Source organism: Motacilla alba, chromosome 1A (assembly GCF_015832195.1).
Source record: "Motacilla alba alba isolate MOTALB_02 chromosome 1A, Motacilla_alba_V1.0_pri, whole genome shotgun sequence".
NCBI classification, from domain to species: Eukaryota; Metazoa; Chordata; class Aves; order Passeriformes; family Motacillidae; genus Motacilla; species Motacilla alba.
In genome coordinates, this window is record NC_052031.1 from 1,872,113 (window position 1) to 1,894,933 (window position 22,821).

The window sequence follows — 22,821 nt, forward strand, 5'->3', positions numbered from 1 at the left end:
CTGGAGCCTTGGAGGAGCTGCTGATCTTCAGCTTGAGGATCCTCCTCCTTCCAAAAGCTTTGGAATTTGGGGCTCCCTGAATCTGAATTACTCACCCTGAGCTGCTCGGTGCAATTAATCCAATTTAATCAACAAAACCCTTGGCTCTTCCATGGCTCCAGACTGGGACAAAATCCCATTTTCTGTGCAGGGAAAAGGCTCTGAGGAGGAACCTGCTGAGGCAAAAGGCTCTGGAAGTAGAAGGTAATGAAAATTAATCAGGACAAACGTTAATTCAGGAGTTTTATTGTCTTGTGAAAACCCAAATCTTCACTCACTTCCTACCCCTTCGGCTGGTTCTCAATAATTCTCATTTTTGCTGATGACTCCTCTCTAGGTTCTCTAAATCCACTTGCAAATTAAATAATTGCGACTCAACCGCATTTTATTTTTTAAAAAAAACCCCAACTCTGAACTGGTTTTCACTCCCAATTTCCCTCTGAACATTTCACAAAATCCCTCTTTTAAATAATTCACCAGCCCTTCAATACAGACAATATTATCAGAAGCCCTGGTGCTTCCACACCTCAATTAAATCCATAAAATTAATGGAAGATACAATTCCATGCTAGGAAAAAAAAATCTCCACCATTTCCCAGCTGAGAGCGCCCAGGGAAATAATTTCTGGCTTTGGGAAATACAGAAATTACTTTTTAATAAAGTTATAAATAAATAACCCCTTTTTTTTAATTTTTTTTGTTTTGGAGAGTTAATCAGAAATGGATTCAGCAATAATATTTGATAGGTTTTGCAGAGAAAGAGATGAAAAGCAGGGCTGGAAAGAGGCAGTGCGACAGGAACCGGGCTGGAAGTGGCCGTCAGGGGTTGCTGCTCTTCCATCCAGGTGGGATTGGAGGCAGGACAGGTTTGGAGCGGGAGCCGGGCACAGGAGAAGACCCCGAGCTGGCCTTGGTGCATTTCCTCAGGAGGCTCCCACCAGCCCCTTCAGCCTCTGCAGGAATTAGAGAAGGAAAAAGGGTTTATTCCAGTGAAAAGTGAAATTTTACCACAGATTCCCAGTGGTTTTGGGGGAATATCTCCACCTCATCCACTCTAATCAATCACTTTTTCTTTTTTTGTTAAATATTTGGAATTGTGGAAGCATCCAGCATTGGGTGGGGCTTGGAGCACCCTGGGATGGTGGAAACTGTCCTTGCCCATGGCAGGGATGATTTTGAAGGTCCCTCCCAGCCCAAACCCTCCTGGTTCTGTAATTCCATGGATGTCACTCCAACCTTTGGAGGTGGACACTCCTTTCCTGGATGCAAAGAGGTGCCTCTGAGGGATGGGAAGCTTGGTCCACAGAATTTGGTCCGCTTCAGGTGTTTCAGGTAGGACAAAAATGTCTTTCCTGGCATGCCTGCATTCCCTGAACCTGTGGGGGGAAAAGATTCCTGGATTAAAAGAGGAGGTTTAAAAGATTCCTGGTTTAAATCAAGAGTTAAATCAGAATTAAGTCAAGTTTTAAACTTGATTTAAAAGAGGAATTAAAAAGGAATTGTTTTTACTGATGTTGCAGCCCCACAGATCAGCTGAGAAATAAACCCCAGCACCTCCCATCCCACAAAACCCCATCCCAATCCTCTCAGAACTTGGGGAGCTTGCAAAGGCAACACCCACAGCTCTCAATTTTCACTTCCTGATTTAATTAATCAGGGCCAATCAAGAGGCTCAGCAGCAGATCAGGACTACATAGTGTAGCATAGTATAATATACTATAATATAGTATAATGTAATATAATATAATGTAATATAATATATATAATACACATAATAGAAATTATATTATATTACATTATACTATATTGCTTTATACTATAATACATTATATTACATTATATTATATTACATTACATTATATTATATTATGATATACTAATCTCCCAAATACAAATCTCCCAAACGCCACTCAGCAGCAACTGTGCTAATCACATCAAGAGGGAATAACTCTGGTTTAAAATCCGTATTTCCCGCTCCAATTTTGGTTTTAAATCCATATTACTCCAACTCTGGTTTTAAATCCATATTTCCCACTCCAACTCTGGTTTTAAATCCGTATTTCCCACTCCAGTTCTGGTTTTAAATCCGTATTTCCCACTCCAGCTCTGGTTTTAAATCCGTATTTCCCACTCCAGTTCTGGTTTTAAATCCGTATTTCCCACTCCAGTTCTGGTTTTAAATCCGTATTTCCCACTCCAGTTCTGGTTTTAAATCCGTATTTCCCACTCCAGCTCTGGTTTTAAATCCGTATTTCCCACTCCAGCTCTGGTTTTAAATCCGTATTTCCCACTCCAACTCTGGTTTTCCACACCTGCACCAAGTTTCTTTCCACCCCTTTTCCCCTACAAATCTCGTGGAAATCCCTTCCTGCGGGTAAAATTCCCACCTCGTTTGATCCCACGAGGCTGATGAGGATGATGATGGTTGAATTAGCCTTCATCCCACAAGGATGATGAGGATGCTGCTGGTTTCATTACCCTCCATCCCACATGTTTAATGAGGATGATGATGGTTTAATTCACCTTCATCCCACAGGTTTAATGAGGATGCTGCCGGTTTAATTCGCCTTCATCCCACAGGTTTAATGAGGATGATGATGGTTTCATCACCCTTCATCCCACAAGGAGGATGAGGATGCTGCTGGTTTCATTACCCTCCATCCCACATGTTTAACGAGGATGATGATGGTTCATCCCCCTCCATCCCACATGTTTAATGAGGATGATGATGGTTTCATCACCCTTCATCCCACAAGGAGGATGAGGATGCTGCTGGTTTCATCACCCTCCACCCCACATGTTTCATGAGGATGATGATGGTTCATCCCCCTTCATCCCGCATGTTTAACGAGGATGATGATGGTTCATCCCCCTTCATCCCGCATGTTTAACGAGGATGATGATGGTTCATCCCCCTTCATCCCGCATGTTTAACGAGGATGATGATGGTTCATCACCCTTCATCCCACATGTTTAACGAGGATGATGATGGTTCATCCCCCTTCATCCCACATGTTTAACGAGGATGATGATGGTTCATCCCCCTTCATCCCACATGTTTAACGAGGATGATGATGGTTCATCCCCCTCCATCCCGCATGTTTAACGAGGATGATGATGGTTCATCACCCTTCATCCCACAGGTTTCATGAGGATGCTGCTGGTTGAATTACCCCTCATCCCGCATGTTTAACGAGGATGATGATGGTTCATCCCCCTTCATCCCACATGTTTAACGAGGATGATGATGGTTCGTCCCCCTTCATCCCGCATGTTTCATGAGGATGATGATGGTTCGTCACCCTCCATCCCACAAGGATAATGAGGATGATGATGGTTCATCCCCCTCCATCCCACATGTTTCATGAGGATGATGATGGTTCATCACCCTCCATCCCGCATGTTTAACGAGGATGATGATGGTTCGTCACCCTCCATCCCCCATGTTTAACGAGGATGATGATGGTTCGTCACCCTCCATCCCGCATGTTTAACGAGGATGATGATGGTTCGTCACCCTCCATCCCACAAGGATAATGAGGATGATGATGGTTCATCACCCTCCATCCCGCATGTTTAACGAGGATGATGATGGTTCATCCCCCTCCATCCCGCATGTTTAACGAGGATGATGATGGTTCATCACCCTCCATCCCGCATGTTTAACGAGGATGATGATGGTTCATCCCCCTTCATCCCGCATGTTTAACGAGGATGATGATGGTTCATCCCCCTTCATCCCACATGTTTAACGAGGATGATGATGGTTCATCCCCCTTCATCCCGCATGTTTAACGAGGATGATGATGGTTCATCCCCCTTCATCCCACATGTTTAACGAGGATGATGATGGTTCATCCCCCTCCATCCCGCATGTTTAACGAGGATGATGATGGTTCATCCCCCTCCATCCCGCCCCGCGGGGGCTCACCAGCTCTCCGGGGCGGCCTGGGCCAGGCTCAGCTCCCGCAGGGCGCGCCGGGCGCACCAGGACACGGCTGGCCCGGGTCTGGGCAGCGGCTGGGGCTGCTCAGAGTCAGGATCCCACTCCCTGAAACGACCCAAAGATGAACAAAATCAACTTCTTTCAACAAAGCAGGGGAGGGCAGCTTGCTCTGAGGGAAATGGAGAGTTTTTATTTATTTAGCACAGCCCAAGTGGAGTGATTTTAATCAGAAATTGAGATTTTCTTCAATTTAGCACAGCCCAAGTGGGGTGAGGTTCATCAGAAATTGAGATTTATTTTATTTAGCACAGCCCAAGTGGGGTGAGGTTCATCAGAAATTGAGATTTTCTTCAATTTAGCACAGCCCAATTGGGGTGAGTTCATAAGAAATTGAGATTTATTCTATTTAGCACAGCCCAAGTGCAGTGATTTTAATCAGAAATTGAGATTTCCTTCAATTTAGCACAGCCCAGGTTGAGTGATTTTAATCAGAAATTGAGATTTATTTTTTTTTCAATTTAGCACAGCCCAAGTAGGGTGAGGTCAATCAGAAATTGAGATTTATTTTATTTAGCACAGTCCAAGTGCAGTGATTTTAATCAGAAATCAAGATTTTTCTCTATTTAGCACAGCCCAAGTGGAGAGATTTTAGTCAGAAATGGAGATTTTTTTTTTTCTATTTAGCACAGCACAAGTAGGGTGAATTTAATCAGAAATTGAGATTTTCTTCAATTTAGCACAGTCAAAGTGCAGTGATTTTAATCAGAAATTGAGATTTTTTTTAATTTATCACAGCCCACGTGGGGTGAGGTTCGTCAGAAATTGAGATTTATTCTATTTAGCACAGCCTAAGTGCAGTGATTTTAATCAGAAATTGAGATTTTTTTCAATTTAGCACAGCCCAAGTGGGGTGAGATCAATCAGAAATTGAGATTTATTTTTTATTATTATTTAGCACAGCCCAAGTGCAGTGATTTTAATCAGAAATAGAGATTTTATTTTTTTTTATTTATCACAGCTGAAGTGGGGTGAGGTCAATCAGAAATTGAGATTTTTTTTTTTTTATTATTTAGCACAGCCAAAAATGGGGAAGGAACCTAAAAAGTGGAAAGGAACCCTAAAAATGGGGATGGAACCTTAAAAAGGGGAGGAGGAACCCAAAAAAAGTGGGGAAGAAGCCCTAAAAATGTGGAAGGAGCCCTAAAAAGGAGGGAAGAAGCCGTAAAAAGTAGAGAAGAAACCCTACAAAGTGGGGAAGGAACCCTAAAAATGGGGGAAGGAACCTAAAAAGTGGAGGAGGAACCCTAAAAATGGGGAAGAAACCTTAAAAAGTGAGGAAGAAACCCTAAAAATTGTGATGAAACCCTAAAAAGAGAGGAGAAGGAACCCTAAAAATGGGGAAGAAACCCTAAAAAGGGGACAAGAAGCCCTAAAAAGGGGGGAAGGAAACCTAAAAAGTGGAAAGGAACCTTAAAAAGGGGAGAAGAAACCCTAAGAATGGGGGTGGAACCTTAAAAAGGGGGGAAGAAAGCCTAAAAAGGGAGGACGGAACCCTAAAAAAGTGGAGGAGAAACCCTAAAAAGGGGGGAAGAACCCCTAAAAAGGCATTTTGGGTTAATTTTATGGATAAATTGGATTTCCCGGTACCTGTGGGAGTGCAGCCCCTGGCGCGCTGCAGAGAAACGCCTGTGCAGAGACGCTTCTTCCTGGAGAGGAGGAAAGAGAAAAGGAGAAATTGAAACGGAAAATTGAAATGATTCTTGGGTTCCCATGGTTTGGATCCTCCTTTCTCCTGCTAAAATTCCAGGGGGTTTGTATTTATATTTATGTGAATATTTTCTTTCTATTTTATTTTGATTTATGTGAAATTTTTTTATTTCTATTTATTGTGTTTCTATTTATGTGAATATTTTATTTCTATTAATTTTATTTCTATTTATGTGAATTTTTTCTTTATATTTATTGTGTTTATATTTATGACAATTATTAAATTTATATTTATTGTATTTATATTTATGTGAATATATATTTATTTTACTTATATTTATGTGAAATTTTTTATTTCTATTGATTTCATGTATATTTATGTGAATAATTTATTTGTATTTATTGCATTTCTATTGATTTTATTTATATTTATGTGAATATTTTATTTCTATTGATTTTATTTCTATTTATGTGAATATTTTATTTCTAGTTATTGTATTTTTATTTATGTGACTTTTCATTTATATTTATTGTATTTATATTTATGTTATTATTTTATTTATATTTGTTTTATTTTTATTTATGTGATTTTTATTTATATTTATTGTATTTATATTTATGAGAATTTTTATATTTCTTTTATTTATATTTATGTGAAATTTTTTATTTATATTTATAGTATTTATATTTATGTGAATATTTTATTTCTATTGATTTTCTATTTATGTGAAATTTTTATTTCTATTTATTGTGTTTATATTTATGTGAATATTTTGTTTCTATTTATGTAAAATAATTTATTTCTATTTATTGTATTTATATTTAGGTGAATGGGGAAGGAACCCTAAAAATGGGGAAGGAACCCTAAAAATTGGAAAGAAACCCTAAAAAGGGGAGAAGGAACACTAAAAAGGGGAGAAGGAACACTAGAAATGGAGAAGGACCCAAAAAAATGGGAGAAGAAACCCTAAAAATGGGGAAGGAACCGAGAAAGGGGGGAAGGAACGCTAAAAATGGGGAAGGAGCCTTAAAAAGGGAGGAAGGAACCCTAAAAAGTGGAGAAGGAACCCCAAAAAGGGGGGAAGGAACCCCAAAAGGGGAGAAGGAACACTAAAAATGGGGAAGGAACCCTAAAAGGGTGAAGGAACCCTAAAAGGGTGAAGGAACCCTAAAAAGGGGAGAAGGAACACTAAAAATGGGGAAGGAGCCGCTTACCACAGAGCCTGGGGGTGCCGTCAGCAGTTCCAGGAGGTCTCTGGGATAGCTTTTGGTGCAAGGCTCCGAGATGTTGCCGTGGGACGGAGCCTGAGCGCGCGGAGACGGCTTTTCCTCGGGGAAGAGCTGACTTCCGGAACCTGGGGTGGGAAAGACAACCCTCAACAAAAATATTCTGGACGCCGGCAGGAAGGAACATTTCCGTTCTCATTTTGTATCCCTGGGAGAGGCCGAGGCCAGGCTGGATTGGGGGTTGGTGGTGGTTTTGTGTGGAAGAGGTTCTACGGCGACTTCCGTGAGCCAGAGGGAAGTTTGGGAAGAGGATCCATGTTTGATAAAGGGATCCATGTTTGATAAGGGAATCCATGTTTAATAGGAGGATCCATGCTTGATAAGAGGATCCACGTTTGAGAAGAAGATCCATGTTTGATAAGGGAATCCATGTTTCATAAGAGGATCCATGTTTGATAAGGATATCCATGTTTGAAAAGGGGATCCACGTTTGAAAAGGGGATCCACGTTTGAAAAGGGGATCCACGTTTGATAGGAGGATCCACGTTTGATAGGAGGATCCATGTTTGACAGGAGGATCCATGTTTGATAAGAGGATCCATGTTTGATAGGAGGATCCATGTTTGACAAGAAGATCTATGTTTGACACGAGGATCCATGTTTGATAGGAGGATCCGTGTTTGATAGGAGGATCCGTGTTTGATAAGAGGATCCGTGTTTGATAAGAGGATCCGTGTTTGATAAGAGGATCCGTGTTTGATAGGAGGATCCGTGTTTGATAGGAGGATCCGTGTTTGATAGGAGGATCCGTGTTTGATAGGAGGATCCGTGTTTGATAGGAGGATCCGTGTTTGATAGGAGGATCCGTGTTTGATAAGGGGATCCATGTTTGATAAGGGGATCCATGTTTGATAAGGGGATCCATGTTTGGGAAGAGGATCCATGTTTACCCCTGAAAGAATTTCCTACCCAGGTCGTTGACATAGAAACCAAAAACCAAAGAAGGATAAATGAGAGAAACTGCAGCTGCCTGTTCCAATGAGCACCTTGTTTGCCTCTCATGAGCAATGAGTAAAGTGTGAACTGATGAGCTGTGTAAGAATGCATAAAAAGCATGCATGCTGAATAAAAACAGTTTGAAGCCTTCTGAAATGGAGTGGTTTGCATTGTCTCTGTCTCATATATGGCAATTTTGGTTGGCTAATTTGAGATTTCCCCGCTAATGAGCGCTAATTAGTGCTGGCTAATCACCAGTGCGCTCACTGGATGTACTCACCTATTTCCTGCTGGGAGGCAGGAATAGGAAACAGGAAAGGCAAAGCAGCCTTAAAAGTTTCAAAAGGTAAAAAGAGAAATTTATAAGCAATAACTAAAAGGAAAAAAAAAGTAATCAGAATCAAAACAAAACATTTAGGATGCTTTTCCTCCCCCTACAAACTTTTCTTAATGACAGTGTAAAGAAACAAAACCTGAAATTTCAGTTTGCTGCTCTCCAGTTTCTCTCCTCTTTTGTAAAGAAACAAAACCTGAAATTTCAGTTTGCTGCTCTCCAGTTTCTCTCCTCTTTTGTAAAGAAATGAAACCTGAAATTTCAGTTTGCTGCTCTCCAGTTTCTCTCCTCTTTTGTAAAGAAATGAAACCTGAAATTTCAGTTTGCTGCTCTCCAGTTTCTCTCCTCTTTTGTAAAGAAACGAAACCTGGAATTTCAGTTTGCTGTTCTCCAGTTTCTCTCCTCTTCCACAGGTGTTTTTCACAGAAGCGTACACAGCTTTTCAGGAATTAGAAGCTTTCTTCCATCACTTCTGTAAATACCTCCCATACAAAGCCACCACAGGTTTGGAGAAACCTTGGACAGTGGAAGAGGATCCATGGGCTCTGCCCATGGCACCCAACTCCCTCCACACAACTCAGTTTTTAAAACCCAAATGATTTTGAATAATTCAAATTAATTTAAAATTAAAAATAAAATCTGTAAACTGGGATCAATCCTATGTATAAAATCACATTAAATATGAAATTAAAGCACAGAAATAACCTTATAAATATTTTTGTTTGGCATTCTTTCCTCTGGGGGCTCTGGTGTGCCAGGGAAGTTGTGGATTCCCCATCCCTGGAAGTGTCCAAGGCCAGCTGGGAGCAGCCTGGGATGGTGGAAGGTGTCAGGGTTGGAACTGGATGGGCTTTCAATTCCCTCCCAGCCCAAACCATCCCTGGATTTTAACAGTTTCCAATCACTGGACCCCATGGATAAAAGCTGCCGATGGAAGTACAAAGCATTATCAGCTCCAAAAATCGTTCTATTAAAAGTTTTTAAAAAGAATTTATCTATTTTCTCCCTGGATTATTTTTTTTACTCTGTACACCAGCAAAAGATCTTGCCCAGCAGTTCATTAAAAAATTATTATACTTAATATAATAATTATATAATTAAAATAATATAATTAAATATATTATATAATTAAAATAACAATTATAAACCTCCCACAAGGAATCTTCCCCCTCTCCAATTTCACTAAAAAACCTCCCTTTTAAAGACAACCTTGGGGCCAGGTTTGGAAACTAAATCATTCCCCACAGTCCACGAGAAGAGAGGATCTCCAGAAACAGAGGAGTTAAACTTATTTAAACACCCATAAACGGGGCTCTGAGTGGATTTAATGGCGTGCAGTAAATTTAAAAGTTGCTTCATGAGCAGCAGGATTGCCAAAATCTTGCGGTGGTAATGAAGTTTCTGTAGTGACAAGTGACTCTCTGGAAGAGCTGCTGAGGAATAAAAAGTGCTTTAAAGGAGCTTCAGATACTTAAATCTATCTCCAGAAATACCAGCATTATATAAAAATAATTTCCTTTTAATCCTCAGCCTTTTTTTTCTTCTTTTCTAATAATCTCTCAAGGGTTTGGTGGGGTTGGTTGCCTTCGAGACAAAATGTCCCCAGAGTTTTCAAGGCAAGAAAATACAATATTATAGCAAATAAGGCAAGGAAATCACCTTTTTCACTTCAGATGGGCGTGGAAGTTCTGGAAATTAAAATAAAACCTACTTAATTTAAAGCTAAATAAGAATTTTTCAGCCAAGTCCTCACTGCTGGAGCTCTGGGAAGCCACACTGTGTACAGAAGCTTTTCCTGTGTCCGCTGGGAAATTAATATTATCCATTCCTCCATGATCCAAAATTACACGAAATTATCAACTGATGGATATTGCACGGGCCTTTATTAAAATTTCCAGGCATTTTGCCCTTTTTTCAGCTGCTTTTATTCGCAGCTTCCCCAGCCACACAGGCTGTGGATATTGGCTCTGTGCTCCCGAGGGATCCGATCCTCCACCCTGCTCCAGTGGATCTCAAATGGAACCAAACCCACAAACCATGGGAATTCCTGGAGTCAGAGGGAAAAATTCCTAAAAATGAGCTTTTTAATTCATCCTGCACATCCTCTTTTTAACCATAATCTCCTCTTTGTTTGTTTATTTTTTTAATCCACTGAAGTTCTTCTCCCTCCCTTTTTCCTCCTGGAGCAAATTCCCTGGCTGCAGCATCAAGGAATTGGGGGTTTGGGGGTTTTTGGTTCGTTTTTGCTGTGTTAATTTAGGAATTTCCATCATTTAATACATTTAAGAATTTGGTTTTGATTTTCTTGTGTTAATTAGAAATTTACATAATTTCATCAATTTAGGAATTCTAGGTTTCTAAATTTAGGTTTCTGGATGGAAACGCCATCCAGAGCCCAAAACCATCCTCAGAAGAGTTGGAAATCTATTCAGAGGCCAAAAAGGAGCCCAAAACCATCCAGAGCCCAAAACCATCCTCAGAAGAGTTGCAAACTCCATCCAAGCCCAAAACCATCCTCAGGAGTCAGGAAACTCCATCCGAGCCCAAAAAAGCATCAGAAAAGTCAATGTGAGCCCAAAAAAAGAGTCAGGAGACCATCCAGAGCCCAAATCCATCCTCAGGAGAGTTGGAAACTCCATCCAGAGCCCAAATCCATCCTCAGGAGAGTTGGAAACTCCATCCAGAGCCCAAATCCATCCTCAGGAGAGTTGGAAACTCCACGTGAGCCCAAAATCATCCTGAGAGGAGGCAGGAAACTCCATCCAGAGCCCAAAAAAGCATCAGGAGACCATCCAGTGCCCAAATCCATCCTCAGGAGAGTTGGAAACTCCATCTGAGCCCAAAACCATCTTCAGAGGGGTCAGGAAACGTCATCTGAGCCCAAAACCATCCCCAGGAGAGTTGGAAACTCTATCCAGAGGCCAAAAAGGAGCCCAAAACCATCCAGAGCCCAAAACCATCCTCAGAGGAGCCAGGAAACTCCATCTGAGCCCAAAACCATCCTCAGGAGAGTTGGAAACTCCATCTGAGCCCAAAACCATCCCCAGAAGAGTTGGAAACTCCAACTGAGCCCAAATCCATCCTCAGGAGAGTTGGAAACTCCATCTGAGCCCAAACCCACCCTCCTGGAGGAACCATCCTGGGAGAGCCATTGCAGAGCAGCTCGTGGAGGTTCCAGGTCTCCCGGGCTGCATCATTTGCAGATTTCCATCAATCACTTACCAAGACATAGGAATATCCTGCTGCTAAAGCCGCCTTACCTGCCCTGTTCCTGGAGCCTTGCATGTGCTCCAAAACGTCCGGTGGCTCCATGCCCAGGTAGACCCTGACAAGGTGAGTCAGCTCTGTGAATGCCTCCTCCAGCTCATCTGCAGACAGGGAAAATCATTTCATGGCAGGGAGAAAAGAAACGGAATAAAAACCAACTTTTCATCAGAGCGAAGATACAAATCACACGAGTTTGACACAGAAATATGTTTTTAACTTAGCCAGAAAATACAGAAATGCGCTGTTTGTCACAGAAATACATTTTTAATGTTTCTTGGGGAGAAAAAACGTTCATCTTCATAAACAGCACATTGAAAAAAAAAGCTGAAATTCAGGCTCTGCACTCTCCTAAATATTTTCCTGTTGGTTTATTTCTTTAATATTTCAATTACAAGGGGGCCATATTTAAATTGCAAGCTCTGTGCGCCACATTTACAAATTCGCAATATTTACACCACGGTGCTGCAGTTTAATGTGGTGAACAGCAAAAGCCACCTCTGCAAAAGGAATGAATTACAGAGGGATTCCTTCCAGAAAGGATTCTGCTGCTGGAACCCTGGCTGCTGAGAATTCCAGACTTTCTGTGCTCCAGGCTCTGACCCCCAGGAGAACACTGCACTGACCTGAGGCCCTGGAGAAGCTTCCAGAATGGAATGGCAGCACTGGGATTGTGGGTGTGGGATTTGGATAGAAGTGTGTGATATCACAGGGGGAAACTCAGAGTTTAAGGGTTTAGAATGCAGTGATAGATGTAAAACAAGATGGAAGTTTTTGGGTGGAGGCTGCTCTTTCTTATTCTCCTTCTTCTCCATGGGCTTGGGTGGTTTTGTGCAATTGGATAAAAAAGTCCCCATTGCAGGCACGGGTGGTTGGTTATTGGGTTAAAAGATAATTTATAACAATTATTACAATTACTTACAATAATTTGTGATAATTATTATAACAATTTATTATAACTGGGTGAAAATAATTTAGGTGCCATTTCTTAATTGGACAGTTTATCTTTGTAGAGAGAGATGGGGCTCCATTTTTAGTTTGTTATTGAAGTGCTGCAGAACTCAGGGTTTGTGAGACTGTGACACAGACAAGAACTAATAAACTAATAAACAAGAAATATCATCTCACACCTTTAATCCCAACCCTGGCAATAAGAAGATAAACCCAACAACTGCTGTCCCTCCAATCCTAATCATCCCAAAGGAAATCAGCAATTAGCTCACCCGTGTTGATGACGGCATCCAGGTACCCAGGGCACTCCTGGTTGATCTGCAGGTACATGTCCACCCTGTTCACTGCCTCTTCAATCTCTGGCCTGCTGAACAGCCCTGTCCTCCTCAGGTGTTCCCCGTATTTCCATTTGTCCATCGGTACCAACAGGATGTACCTGGGTTTGAAGTGGGTCCTCTTCAAGCTACGGACGCCCTTGAAAGTCAAGCAGAGGAAAAAAGTGGGATTTTCTTGAAACTCTTTGTGGAATTTGGAGCTCAGTTTTTTTCTCCCTGAAAATAAACCAGAGAAAAACAGTAGATATTTTTTTCCCCCCCTTGAAACTGTTGGTGGAATTTGGAGCTCAATTTTTTTCCCTAGAAAATAGACCAGAGAAAACTGTTTTTTTTTTTTCCTTGAGTGTTTGTCCAATTTGAAGCTCAGTTTTTTCTTACTGAAAATAAAGCAGAGAAAACAGTGTTGTTTTTTTTTTTTCTTGAAAATTAGCGTTTGTGGAATTTGAAGCTCAATTTTTTCTGCTTAAAAATAAAGCAGAGCAAACAGTGTTTTTTCTTGAAACTCAACATTTGTTGAAGCTGGAACTGAGTTTTTTTCTCCTTGAAAATAAAGTAGAAAAAACAGTGTTTTTTTTCTTGAAATTGAGTGTTTGTTGAACAAGGAGCTCAGTTTTTTCTCCTTGAAAATGAAGCAGAGAAACACAGGGGTTTATTCTTGAAATTGAGTTTTTGTTGAATTTGGATCAGAAATAAATCAGAATAAAGCAGAAAAAAAATCATAGGGGTTTATTCTTGAAACTGAGTGTTTGTTGAACTTGTAGCTGAGGTTTTTTTTTCCTCTGTTTATCCCAAATTGCTGCCTGGAAGTTGCTCTGCAGGCATTGGTGGCTACCGGAGCAAAAGGGAAGCGCTGCAAACATTTAATTTAATTTAGAACAGAGCTGAGCGTCAGACTCGCAGCAGCCTCCCCGCAAGCGCAGGCTCAGCAAGATTTGAACTTTTAAAAACTGCTGTGAGCCTCCTTTATCAGCCCAAAAAAATCCTCCCGATTAAAGGGAATGAACAGCTCTACATTTTCAGTCTCAGCCCACGGCCCATAATTAAAATTTCCTTTAATGCTGCTAAATCACTTTTGCTCTGAGCCCCGTGGCAGATGATGGACTCAGCACCTCTACTGCCACCCATAACTCACAATTATTGTTTCTCAGAGCCCACAGTGACACAAAACTCGCCGTGGGGTGAGGTTTTAGGTGACAGTGGCTACGAATTAACAAAAACTATGGAAAAGAGCTTGCAAATGGCAGGAAGGGGAGGATCTGTTCTCCGGCCAGGTTTTCTAAATCTCACAAAATCTCACTGACTGGAAGGAGCTCGCTCCAAGAAGGCGACATTTCAGTCAAGTTTGCGCTTGAAAGATTTGTTAATTCCATGGAATCATTTTCTTCATCTACACCCTCTGTCTCTGCCTCTAGATTCCAGCCAGCCGCAATCAAAATTTGCTCGGGAAATTCACGATTTATGCCAATTTATTCAGCAACCTCATTCACTGACCATATCTATTCTTAATATTTAAACAAATACATTATTTTTGATAGTCTGGAGGAATGCCTGGCAGCAGCATCTAAGTGTGCTCCTGTTGACACAAATCCTGAAAATCAAATGTATGCAATGTGCAAGCTGCTGTTTTACGTATGTTGATATTTCTGCTGATTTTGGAATATTTGAGTGTAACTGCATTGCTGTGACTGCATAACTCCTGTGTGACCCCAAAACCTGGGAGACAAAAAGGGGTTTTAGCTGCCTGCTTTGGCAATTCCCTGTAAAAGTTAGTTTTAAAAGGGGTTTTAGTTTTAAAAGGGGTTTTGGCTGCCTGCTTTGGCAATTCCCAGTCAAAGTTAGTTTTAAAAGGGGTTTTAGCTGCCTGCTTTGGCAATTCCCTGTAAAAGTTAATTTTAAAAGGAGTTTTGGTTTTAAAAGGGGTTTTAGCTGCCTGCTTTGGCAATTCCCTGTAAAAGTTAGTTTTAAAAGGAGTTTTGGTTTTAAAAGGGGTTTTAGCTGCCTGCTTTGGCAATTCCCTGTAAAAGTTAGTTTTAAAAGGGGTTTTAGCTGCCTGCTTTGGCAATTCCCTGTAAAAGTTAATTTTAAAAGGGGTTTTAGCTGCCTGCTTTGGCAATTCCCTGTAAAAGTTAATTTTAAAAGGGGTTTTAGCTGCCTGCTTTGGCAATTCCCTGTAAAAGTTCTGTTTGGGGCCCGTGGTGTGGGCTCAGCTCCTCATGAATAAACAAACACCACGTTCCTCTAAGCCCCATCCCCTAAATTATTTGCTAACACATCAGCTCTGGCGAGGAAGTGACAGCTTGAAAAATTCCACCAAGGCTTCATCTCCTATCGTTCTTGATTGGGAATTTAAGGCCAGACAAGGAGCACGCTCTGTGCCCATCAGGGGAGAGCCAGGCTGATTCACACTCTGTCCAAACTGAGGGCAAAGAGGAGCTGGAAATACCCCAAGATGAAGCTTTGTATTTGCCCCGTGGCAGGGAGGAATGATGAATCTGACTCCATGTTCTCAGAAGGCTAATTTATTATTTTATGATCTATATTATATTAAAGAATGCTGTACTAAACTATACTAAAGAATACAGAAAGGATACAGACAGAAGGCTAAAAGATAATAATGGAAAATTGTGACTCTCTCCAGAGCCCCAACACAGCTTGGCCCTGATTGGTCATTAAGTCAAAACAATTCCCATGAAACCAATGGAACAATCACCTGTGGATAAACAATCTCCAACCACATTCCAAAGCAGCAAAACACAGGAGAAGCAAATCAGATAATATTGTTTTCCTTTTGCTCTGAGGCTGCTCAGCTTCCCAGGGGAGAAATCCTGGACGAAGGGATTTTTCCCAGAAAACATGAGTGTGAAAATGAAGTTATTAATTTGCTCTTCAATATCAGCTGAGCCACAGGCACTCCCAAGCAGCATTGCAGCACTAAATTGTCACTAATCTGAGCAAGGAAACACTTATTTTTTAGCGCTGCTGTTATTTGTATATTTAAATGCGAGCCAATGGATGTGCATGGATTTATTTTGGGCCCAAACTCTTCATGAACACCAAAGTACTCAACTGAAAATCAGATTTTTGATCAGTTTCCCAAACAAAATGATCATCCTGTAATTAATGAAATTTAAAACCAGAATGCTTAGCTCAGATTCTTGTACTAGCACTGCACTCTCCTACATTTATTTTTCTCTCTGTTGTTTTTTCAACTGAAAGTGGATTTTTCATCACCAGTTTCCCAAACAAAATGATCATCCTGTAATTTATGACATTTAAAATCAGAATGTTCAGATTCCTGTGTTAGCACTGCACTCTCCTAATTTCTTTTTCTCTCTGTCGTTTCACTCAACTGAAAATTGGATTTTTCACCACCAGTTTCCCCAAAAAAATGATCATCCTGTAATTAATGAAATTTAGTATCAGTTTTTGATCAGGATGCTCAGCTCAGGACCCTGTGTTAGCACTGCACTCTCCTCAAATTCTTTTTTATCTCTGTTGTTTTACTCGGTGCCACATTCCAGGCACTCCGTGGAGCCTCTCATTTTGGAATCTCACCTAGAGGGAGCTTGTTTTGAAGATATAATTTGGAAGGAAATGCAGAATGTCTTTCATTTTTGTCACCTCACCTAGCTAGTAAAGGAAATATAAGGGAATGAGAAATTTAATTAGAAAATTAGCTAAAAATTTCAGCTTTTGGAGTTTTGACTTTTTTTTTTTTTTGGGACCCAGCCTCCTACTGTGGCCCAGCTCCTGAGCACCTGACAAACTCTGAGAGGATAAAGCAACCTCTCAAAAAAAAATAAATTGCAATTTTCAATAGTTCTGCCCCAAATACTGTCCCAAACCCTCTGTGGCTTCATCAGCAAAGGAGAAACAGGTTTGTTTTGTTTTGTTTTTTTTTCTTTAGGGGGGATCTGGACTGGTTCTGCTGTAGGGTGGAGATGGGTGAGAAGCTGGAGGTGCTGGAATGGTGCCTTAGGTTGGAAATTCAGGATGTGGCTGGAGGTGTGTGTTCCATCCCCATCTGTCAGAGCTGGGGCAGTTCTCTCTGTCCATGGGGCAGTTTCTTTATCTCTCCCACAGCCAATCCTCCCTCCAGCAGATCTCTGCTGTCCATGGCCACTGAGTGTCCCTGCATGGCTGATCAAATTCCATCATCCCATGGGAGATGCTCTGCCCAGGGCAGGAGCCAAGCATTCCTGCCTGGATCCAATCTGAGCCTGGCAGCAGCACAGCAGCCTTTGCCCCCTGCATTCCCAGAGGAGCAGCTTTCTGCTGCCCTGCATTGCCAGAGGGAGAGCAGGCCCATCTCCAGCAGCCCTGGAGCTGCAGAGCAAAACTCCAGCCTTGTGCAGGATCCCTGCTCCAGCAGAAGCACAGCTGGCCCTGCAGGAGGGCTGAGCCACCATGGAATGGCACTGCTGCCACCACCCTGAGCCACAGGGCTCAGCTCCTGCTCTCACTCTGGCAGGGGTTTGTTGTTTGTACTATTTCATTTGTATTTTTAATTTTCCTAGTAAAGAACTGTTATTCCTATTCCCTTATCTTTGCCTCAGAGCCCCTTAATTTCAAAATTATAACAATTCAGAGGGAGGGGGTTTGCATTTTCCATTTCAGGGGAGGCTCCTGCCTTCCTCAGCAGACACCTGGCTTTCCAAACCGAGACAGATTGCCACCAATACCCTGACCCACAGGGTGTCAGGTAATTTCTGACTCTGTCAGTGGTTTTTTTTTGTACTATCACATTTGTATTTTAATTTTCCAAGTAAACTCTTATTCCTATTCCCATATCTTGGCCTGAGAGCCCCTTAATTTCAAACTGACAATAATTCAGAGGGAGGGGGTTTGCATTTTCCATTTTAGGGCAGGCTCCTGCCTTCCTCAGCAGACACCTGGCTTTCCAAACAAGACAAATGGGAAGTGCTGAAAAAACAGGCCAGAAACAGGAAATTTCAAAAGCAGACCAACAGAGGCATCCTTCTGACTAAACCAAGGTTGGAAAAGCCCTGTAAAATCATTCCCCCAGCACTGCCAAGGCCACCACTGACCAACGTCCCCACGTGCCACATCCTCGAGTTCCTTTAACAACTCCAGGGATGGAGACCCCACCAGTGCCTGTTCCAATCCTTTATTATCCTTCCCAGGAAGGAATTTCCCCCAATATCCAACCTGAGGCCGCTCCCTTTGTCCTGTCCCAAACCCCATGAAGAAGTTGTCCCCCCCAGGTGACGCTCACCTCTATTTCCAGGTGGACACAGGTGCCCAGGCCCTCCCTGGCTATGGATTCCACCGTGTCTCTTGCCAGTCCGTAGCAGTGGCCGCTGTACTTGTAGGTTGCCAGAAATTTTCCCTGAAATTCAGAACAAGGATAATGCCAAGGGGAATATCCCAAGGGAAAAAATTTCCTCAACAGAGTGAATCACTTTGGAGTTCCCTGATTTCTCTCCCTACAAAGTTTCTTCCTGATTAAATTGGTGTTAATGAGGGCACTGAGAGCCCAAAATCACCATTAATGAGGGCACTGAGAGTCCAAAATTAGCATTATGAGAGAGCCCAACATCAGCATTAGTGAGCCCAAAATCAGTGTTAATGAGGGCACTGAGAGCCCAAAATTAGCATTAATGAGGGAGCCTAAAATCAGCATTAATGAGGGAGCCCAAAATCAGTGTTAATGAGGGCACTGAGAGCCCAAAATTAGCATTAATGAGGGAGCCTAAAATCAGCATTAATGAGGGAGCCCAAAATCAGTGTTAATGAGGGCACTGAGAGGTTAATGAGAGAGCCCAAAATCAGCATTAGTGAGCCCAAAATCAGCATTAATGATGGCAATGAGAGCCCAAAATCAGTGTTAATGAGGGCAATGAGAGGTTAATGAGAGAGCTCAAAATCAGCATTAATGGGGGCAATGAGAGGCCAAAATCAGCATTAATGAGAGAGCCCAAAATCAGTGTTAATGAGGGCACTGAGAGGTTAATGAGAGAGCCCAAAATCAGCATTAATGAAAGCACTGAGAGCCCAAAATCACCATTAATGAGGGCACTGAGAGGGTAATGAGAGATCCCAAAATCAGCATTAATGAGAGAGCCCAAAATCAGCATTAATGAGGGGGCCCAAAATCAGACTTAATGAGAGAGCCCAAAATCAGCGTTAATGAAGGCACTGAGAGCCCAAAATCAGAATTAATGAGGGAGCCCAAAATCAGCATTAATGAGAGCATTAAGAGCCCAAAATCAGTGTTAATGAGAGAGCCCAAAATCAGCATTAATGAGAGCATTAAGAGCCCAAAATCAGTGTTAATGAGAGAGCCCAAAATCAGCATTAATGAGAGCATTAAGAGCCCAAAATCAGTGTTAATGAGAGAGCCCAAAATCAGCATTAATGAGAGCATTAAGAGCCCAAAATCAGTGTTAATGAGAGAGCCCAAAATCAGCATTAATGAGAGCATTAAGAGCCCAAAATCAGCATTAATGAGAGCACTGAGAGCCCAAAATCAGCAGGAAAGAGCCCCCATATCTGGGCTTGTGCCCTGGCCATGGATCATCACGTCCCAAAATCCTGGGAACAAAGTGCTGACAGCATTCCTGGGTTCTCCCTTCCCTCTGGAAAGGAAAACCCAAAGCAAGGAGCTTCCTTCTGGTGGATTGATATCAAAAAAGGGAGATTCCAAGGAAAAGGAAGAAGTGCAACACATCTGCAAGGGGAACGTGGAATTGGCTGAGGCATTTCCAAGCTCTGCAGCCCTGCAGAGATGGAAGCAGATTATTTTTATGGTTTTAAAATTAAACTCCTTGATTTTTGTTCTCATGAAGGGCCAGCTCAGTTGTTCCAGGCTCTGCTGGCTTTCCCCTTTGGTATAAATACAAATAATGGGCTCCGTTGGGGCTTTTCAAGGCAAAGTTTTGTTGCAAAAGGCATCAAAAAGAGCAGCTGGAGGCAGAAATCCTTCAGAGAAACCTCACTCCTTTAGGGGGGATTTGCTAAACTTCCGAGGAATTCCCTGCAGGGTTGCTGGAAAATGTTGAAAAAATAAAAGCAATAAACCCCACGCTACATTTGTGCCTGAAAGTAAGTTTATTTCTACATTATACTGTTATTTAAACGTTCCCCACTGGCCATTTTGCCCATTTAGTGGTTTCTATAAATTCATTTACAGGAGGAAAGGCAGCACAAATCTACAAGAAATTTGTGGTTTCTGTCCATGAACTCAAAACCACAACTGAGAGTGAATAAACATTCACAGCCAGGCACAAACCTAACATTAAAAATAAAATAAATCAGGCTTGGACAGAGAAGTTGAGTTCACTGCGGGAGCAGGAAAAAGCGACAAGGACAGGAGTCAGGTACTTACTGCTTCCACCATTTTGTCAAATTCTTCTTGAGAAATGAAATAATAATCAAATCTGTTTTCTTCCCCATAATAAGCTTTCCTGGTGGTGTGGCAGGGCCTGGGAGATTTATGGGAGAATGAAGAAATAACCTGGTTTCAATCCCTGCAGCAGCTCTGGAATAGCAGTGAGGAGAGGGGGGGGGAAAGCAGGGAAACTGGAAATAATTTTATTTTTAAGCAGCAAAGAAAGATGAGAAATAGAGAGAGGCGCAAATCACACCCCTGAATGCCGTGTGTGGGAAAGATCAACCCATAAATACACCAAAAAAAAGTGAAATGTAACGTGGTGTTTTGGCTATAAATCCCTCCCCAGGCCGGGGTGGCCGGAGCTGGGGCTGTCACAGAGCCTGGGAGTGGGAAATGATGAAGCCATTCTTTTCCCGACTCTGGCAGCTCGGGCATGATATAAAATCCAATCCTAAATGTGGAAAAGGAGCTGGGATGAACTGGGAGGGTAAGAAAGAGCTCAAAAGTCCAGTTTTTAAACAGATGCCTAATGGAGAGGGGGGAGACAATCCTGGAAGTGGGGAGCAAAGTGGGATAAAAGGCAGGGAAAGTTAAAACTCAGCTACCTCAGCTTCACAACAGGATGAAACACTAAAACCCACAAAAATCCCCCCCAAACCAGGTAATTAATGCAGCTAGCAGTTTATTACTGAAGTATTCAGTGGGTCTGGGTCTGTTTGAAAATCAGATTTTTCTCCTCATTTCTGCTTTGCCTTTAAAGTGGGAAAAAAGGGATGGAAGGGAATTCCTTTCCCTGGCACCCCATGAGGATAAACCTCAGCTCCCTGAGCTTCCCAGCAGGATAAAACATTAAACCCACCAAAAAACCCCAAAAATCAGATAATTGATGCAGGTAACAATTTGAGCCTGAAGTATTCAGTGGCTCTGGGTCTGTTTGAAAATCAGATTTTTCTCCTCTTTTCTGCTTTGCCAATAAAGTGGGAAAAAGGGAATTCCTTTTGCAGCCATCCCAAAAGGACACACCTCAGCCACCAGGCCAAAACACTGAAAACCCATTAAACAAACCCAAAAATCCCTAAATAACCCCCCCAAATCCTCAGATAATTAATGCAGGTAACAATTAGAGACTGAAGTATTCAGTGGCTCTGGTTCTGTTTGAAAATCAGATTTTTCTCCTAATTTCTGCTTTGCCATTAAAGTGGGATAAAAGGCTGGGAAAGGAATTTTCTGCCATTCCATGAGGACAAACCTCAGCCACCAGGGTGAAACACTAAAAACCCACCAAAAAACCCCAAAAATCAGATAATTAATGCAGGTGGCAATTAGAGACTGAAGTATTCAGTGGCTCTGGGTCTGTTTGAAAATCAGATTTTTCTCCTCATTTCTGCTTTGCCTTTAAGGTGGGGAAAAAAGGGATGGAAGGGAATTCCTTTCCCCGGCACACCATGAGGATAAACCTCAGCTCCTGGAGCTCCACACCAGGATACAACATTAAACCCACCAAAAAAACCCCAAAAATCAGATAATTGATGCAGGTAACAATTTGAGCCTGAAGTATTCAGTGGCTCTGGGTCTGTTTGAAAATCAGATTTTTCTCCTCATTTCTGCTTTGCCATTAAAGTGGGATAAAAGGCTGGAAAAGGAATTCCCTGCCATCCCATGAGGACAAACCTCAGCCACCAGGGTGAAGCACTAAAAACCCATTAAAGTACCCCCAAAAACCCTTAAAAAATCCCTCAAAAATCCCCAGTTAATTAATGCAGGTAACAATTAGTGCCTGAATTACTGAGTGGGTCTGGTTCTGTTTGAAAATCAGATTTTTCTCCTCATTTATCCCAAGGAGCTGGGCTGGAAATCAGTAAAAATTCAGTGTCAGCCTCAGAGGGTGGCACTTTTTTCCCCCCCAAAACTGAGAGTAGTGAATTCCACACAGGCTCTGTAAAATTCCCTGATTTTTTTCTGGGATAGCACAAAACACGCCCAGCTCCAAAGGTCACCAGCCAGATGGTTGGAGGGGCCAATTTCACTTAATTTCCTGCAATTTTTCCCCATTTCAGCCCTTTTTAATTGCAGGGCCATGTTAATAATCCAGACTGCCAGAGTATCTTGCATAAAATCCATTTTTTAATGAGCAGAATGTTTGAAATTTCCAGGCAGAAAATTGCTCAAATCTCCCCTGAATTATTCAAAACACAACTTTGCTTTCTGGTTGCAATTTTCTGCAAATTTTTTACATTTTCTCCTCATTCAGGGAAGTTGTAGGGAATAAAAGACACAATGTAAAAACGCCCCTTAAAAACAAAAAAATACCCTCACAGAATGTTTGGAAAATTCCAAATGGGGTTGAATTTGTCATTTCTAAAATATGGGTTTGAATAAAGGGGGGGGGAAAAAGGAATTTTTACAGTGGCATAACAGATTTTTTCCCTTAAAATAGAAAATGAAGGGATAAATTAGTGGCATAAATAAATGGGGAAGAGCAGCTTTTTGGTTTTGATTTCTTTAATTCTTTGTTGCATTTTTTTTGTTTGTTCGGGGTTTTTTGAGATTTTTTAAAAGGGTTTTTTGTGGATATTTTAGGTTCTTTTTGGGATTTTGGGGTTTTTTGGTTGGTTGGTTTTGGTTTTTTGGAGGGTTTGGGTTTTAAGGTCTTTTTTTTGTATTGGATT

At 41.7% G+C, this 22,821-nt stretch overlaps 1 protein-coding gene and 1 long non-coding RNA gene across 2 annotated transcripts in view; both read right to left on the bottom strand.

Moving 5' to 3' along the window:
• Nucleotides 1-354: 354 nt before the first annotated feature.
• Nucleotides 355-5,691, bottom strand: LOC119708297. Its single transcript, XR_005259020.1, has 4 exons — nucleotides 5,632-5,691; nucleotides 3,970-4,089; nucleotides 1,275-1,414; nucleotides 355-991 (listed from the first exon to the last, which is right to left on the bottom strand). It is a non-coding gene; the product is annotated as an uncharacterized LOC119708297 (long non-coding RNA).
• A 1,027-nt stretch (nucleotides 5,692-6,718) lies between these two features.
• LOC119707938 (leucine-rich repeat and guanylate kinase domain-containing protein-like) overlaps nucleotides 6,719-22,821 on the bottom strand; it is a 44,254-nt gene continuing 28,151 nt past the window's right edge. Inside the window, exons 12-17 of the mRNA XM_038153600.1 lie at nucleotides 20,147-20,243; nucleotides 18,035-18,148; nucleotides 12,736-12,937; nucleotides 11,509-11,616; nucleotides 6,907-7,046; nucleotides 6,719-6,739 (exon numbers count right to left, since the gene is read on the bottom strand). Of these exons, the coding sequence (XP_038009528.1) occupies nucleotides 6,719-6,739; nucleotides 6,907-7,046; nucleotides 11,509-11,616; nucleotides 12,736-12,937; nucleotides 18,035-18,148; nucleotides 20,147-20,243 (682 nt within the window). The remainder of the gene's footprint in view (nucleotides 6,740-6,906; nucleotides 7,047-11,508; nucleotides 11,617-12,735; nucleotides 12,938-18,034; nucleotides 18,149-20,146; nucleotides 20,244-22,821) is intronic.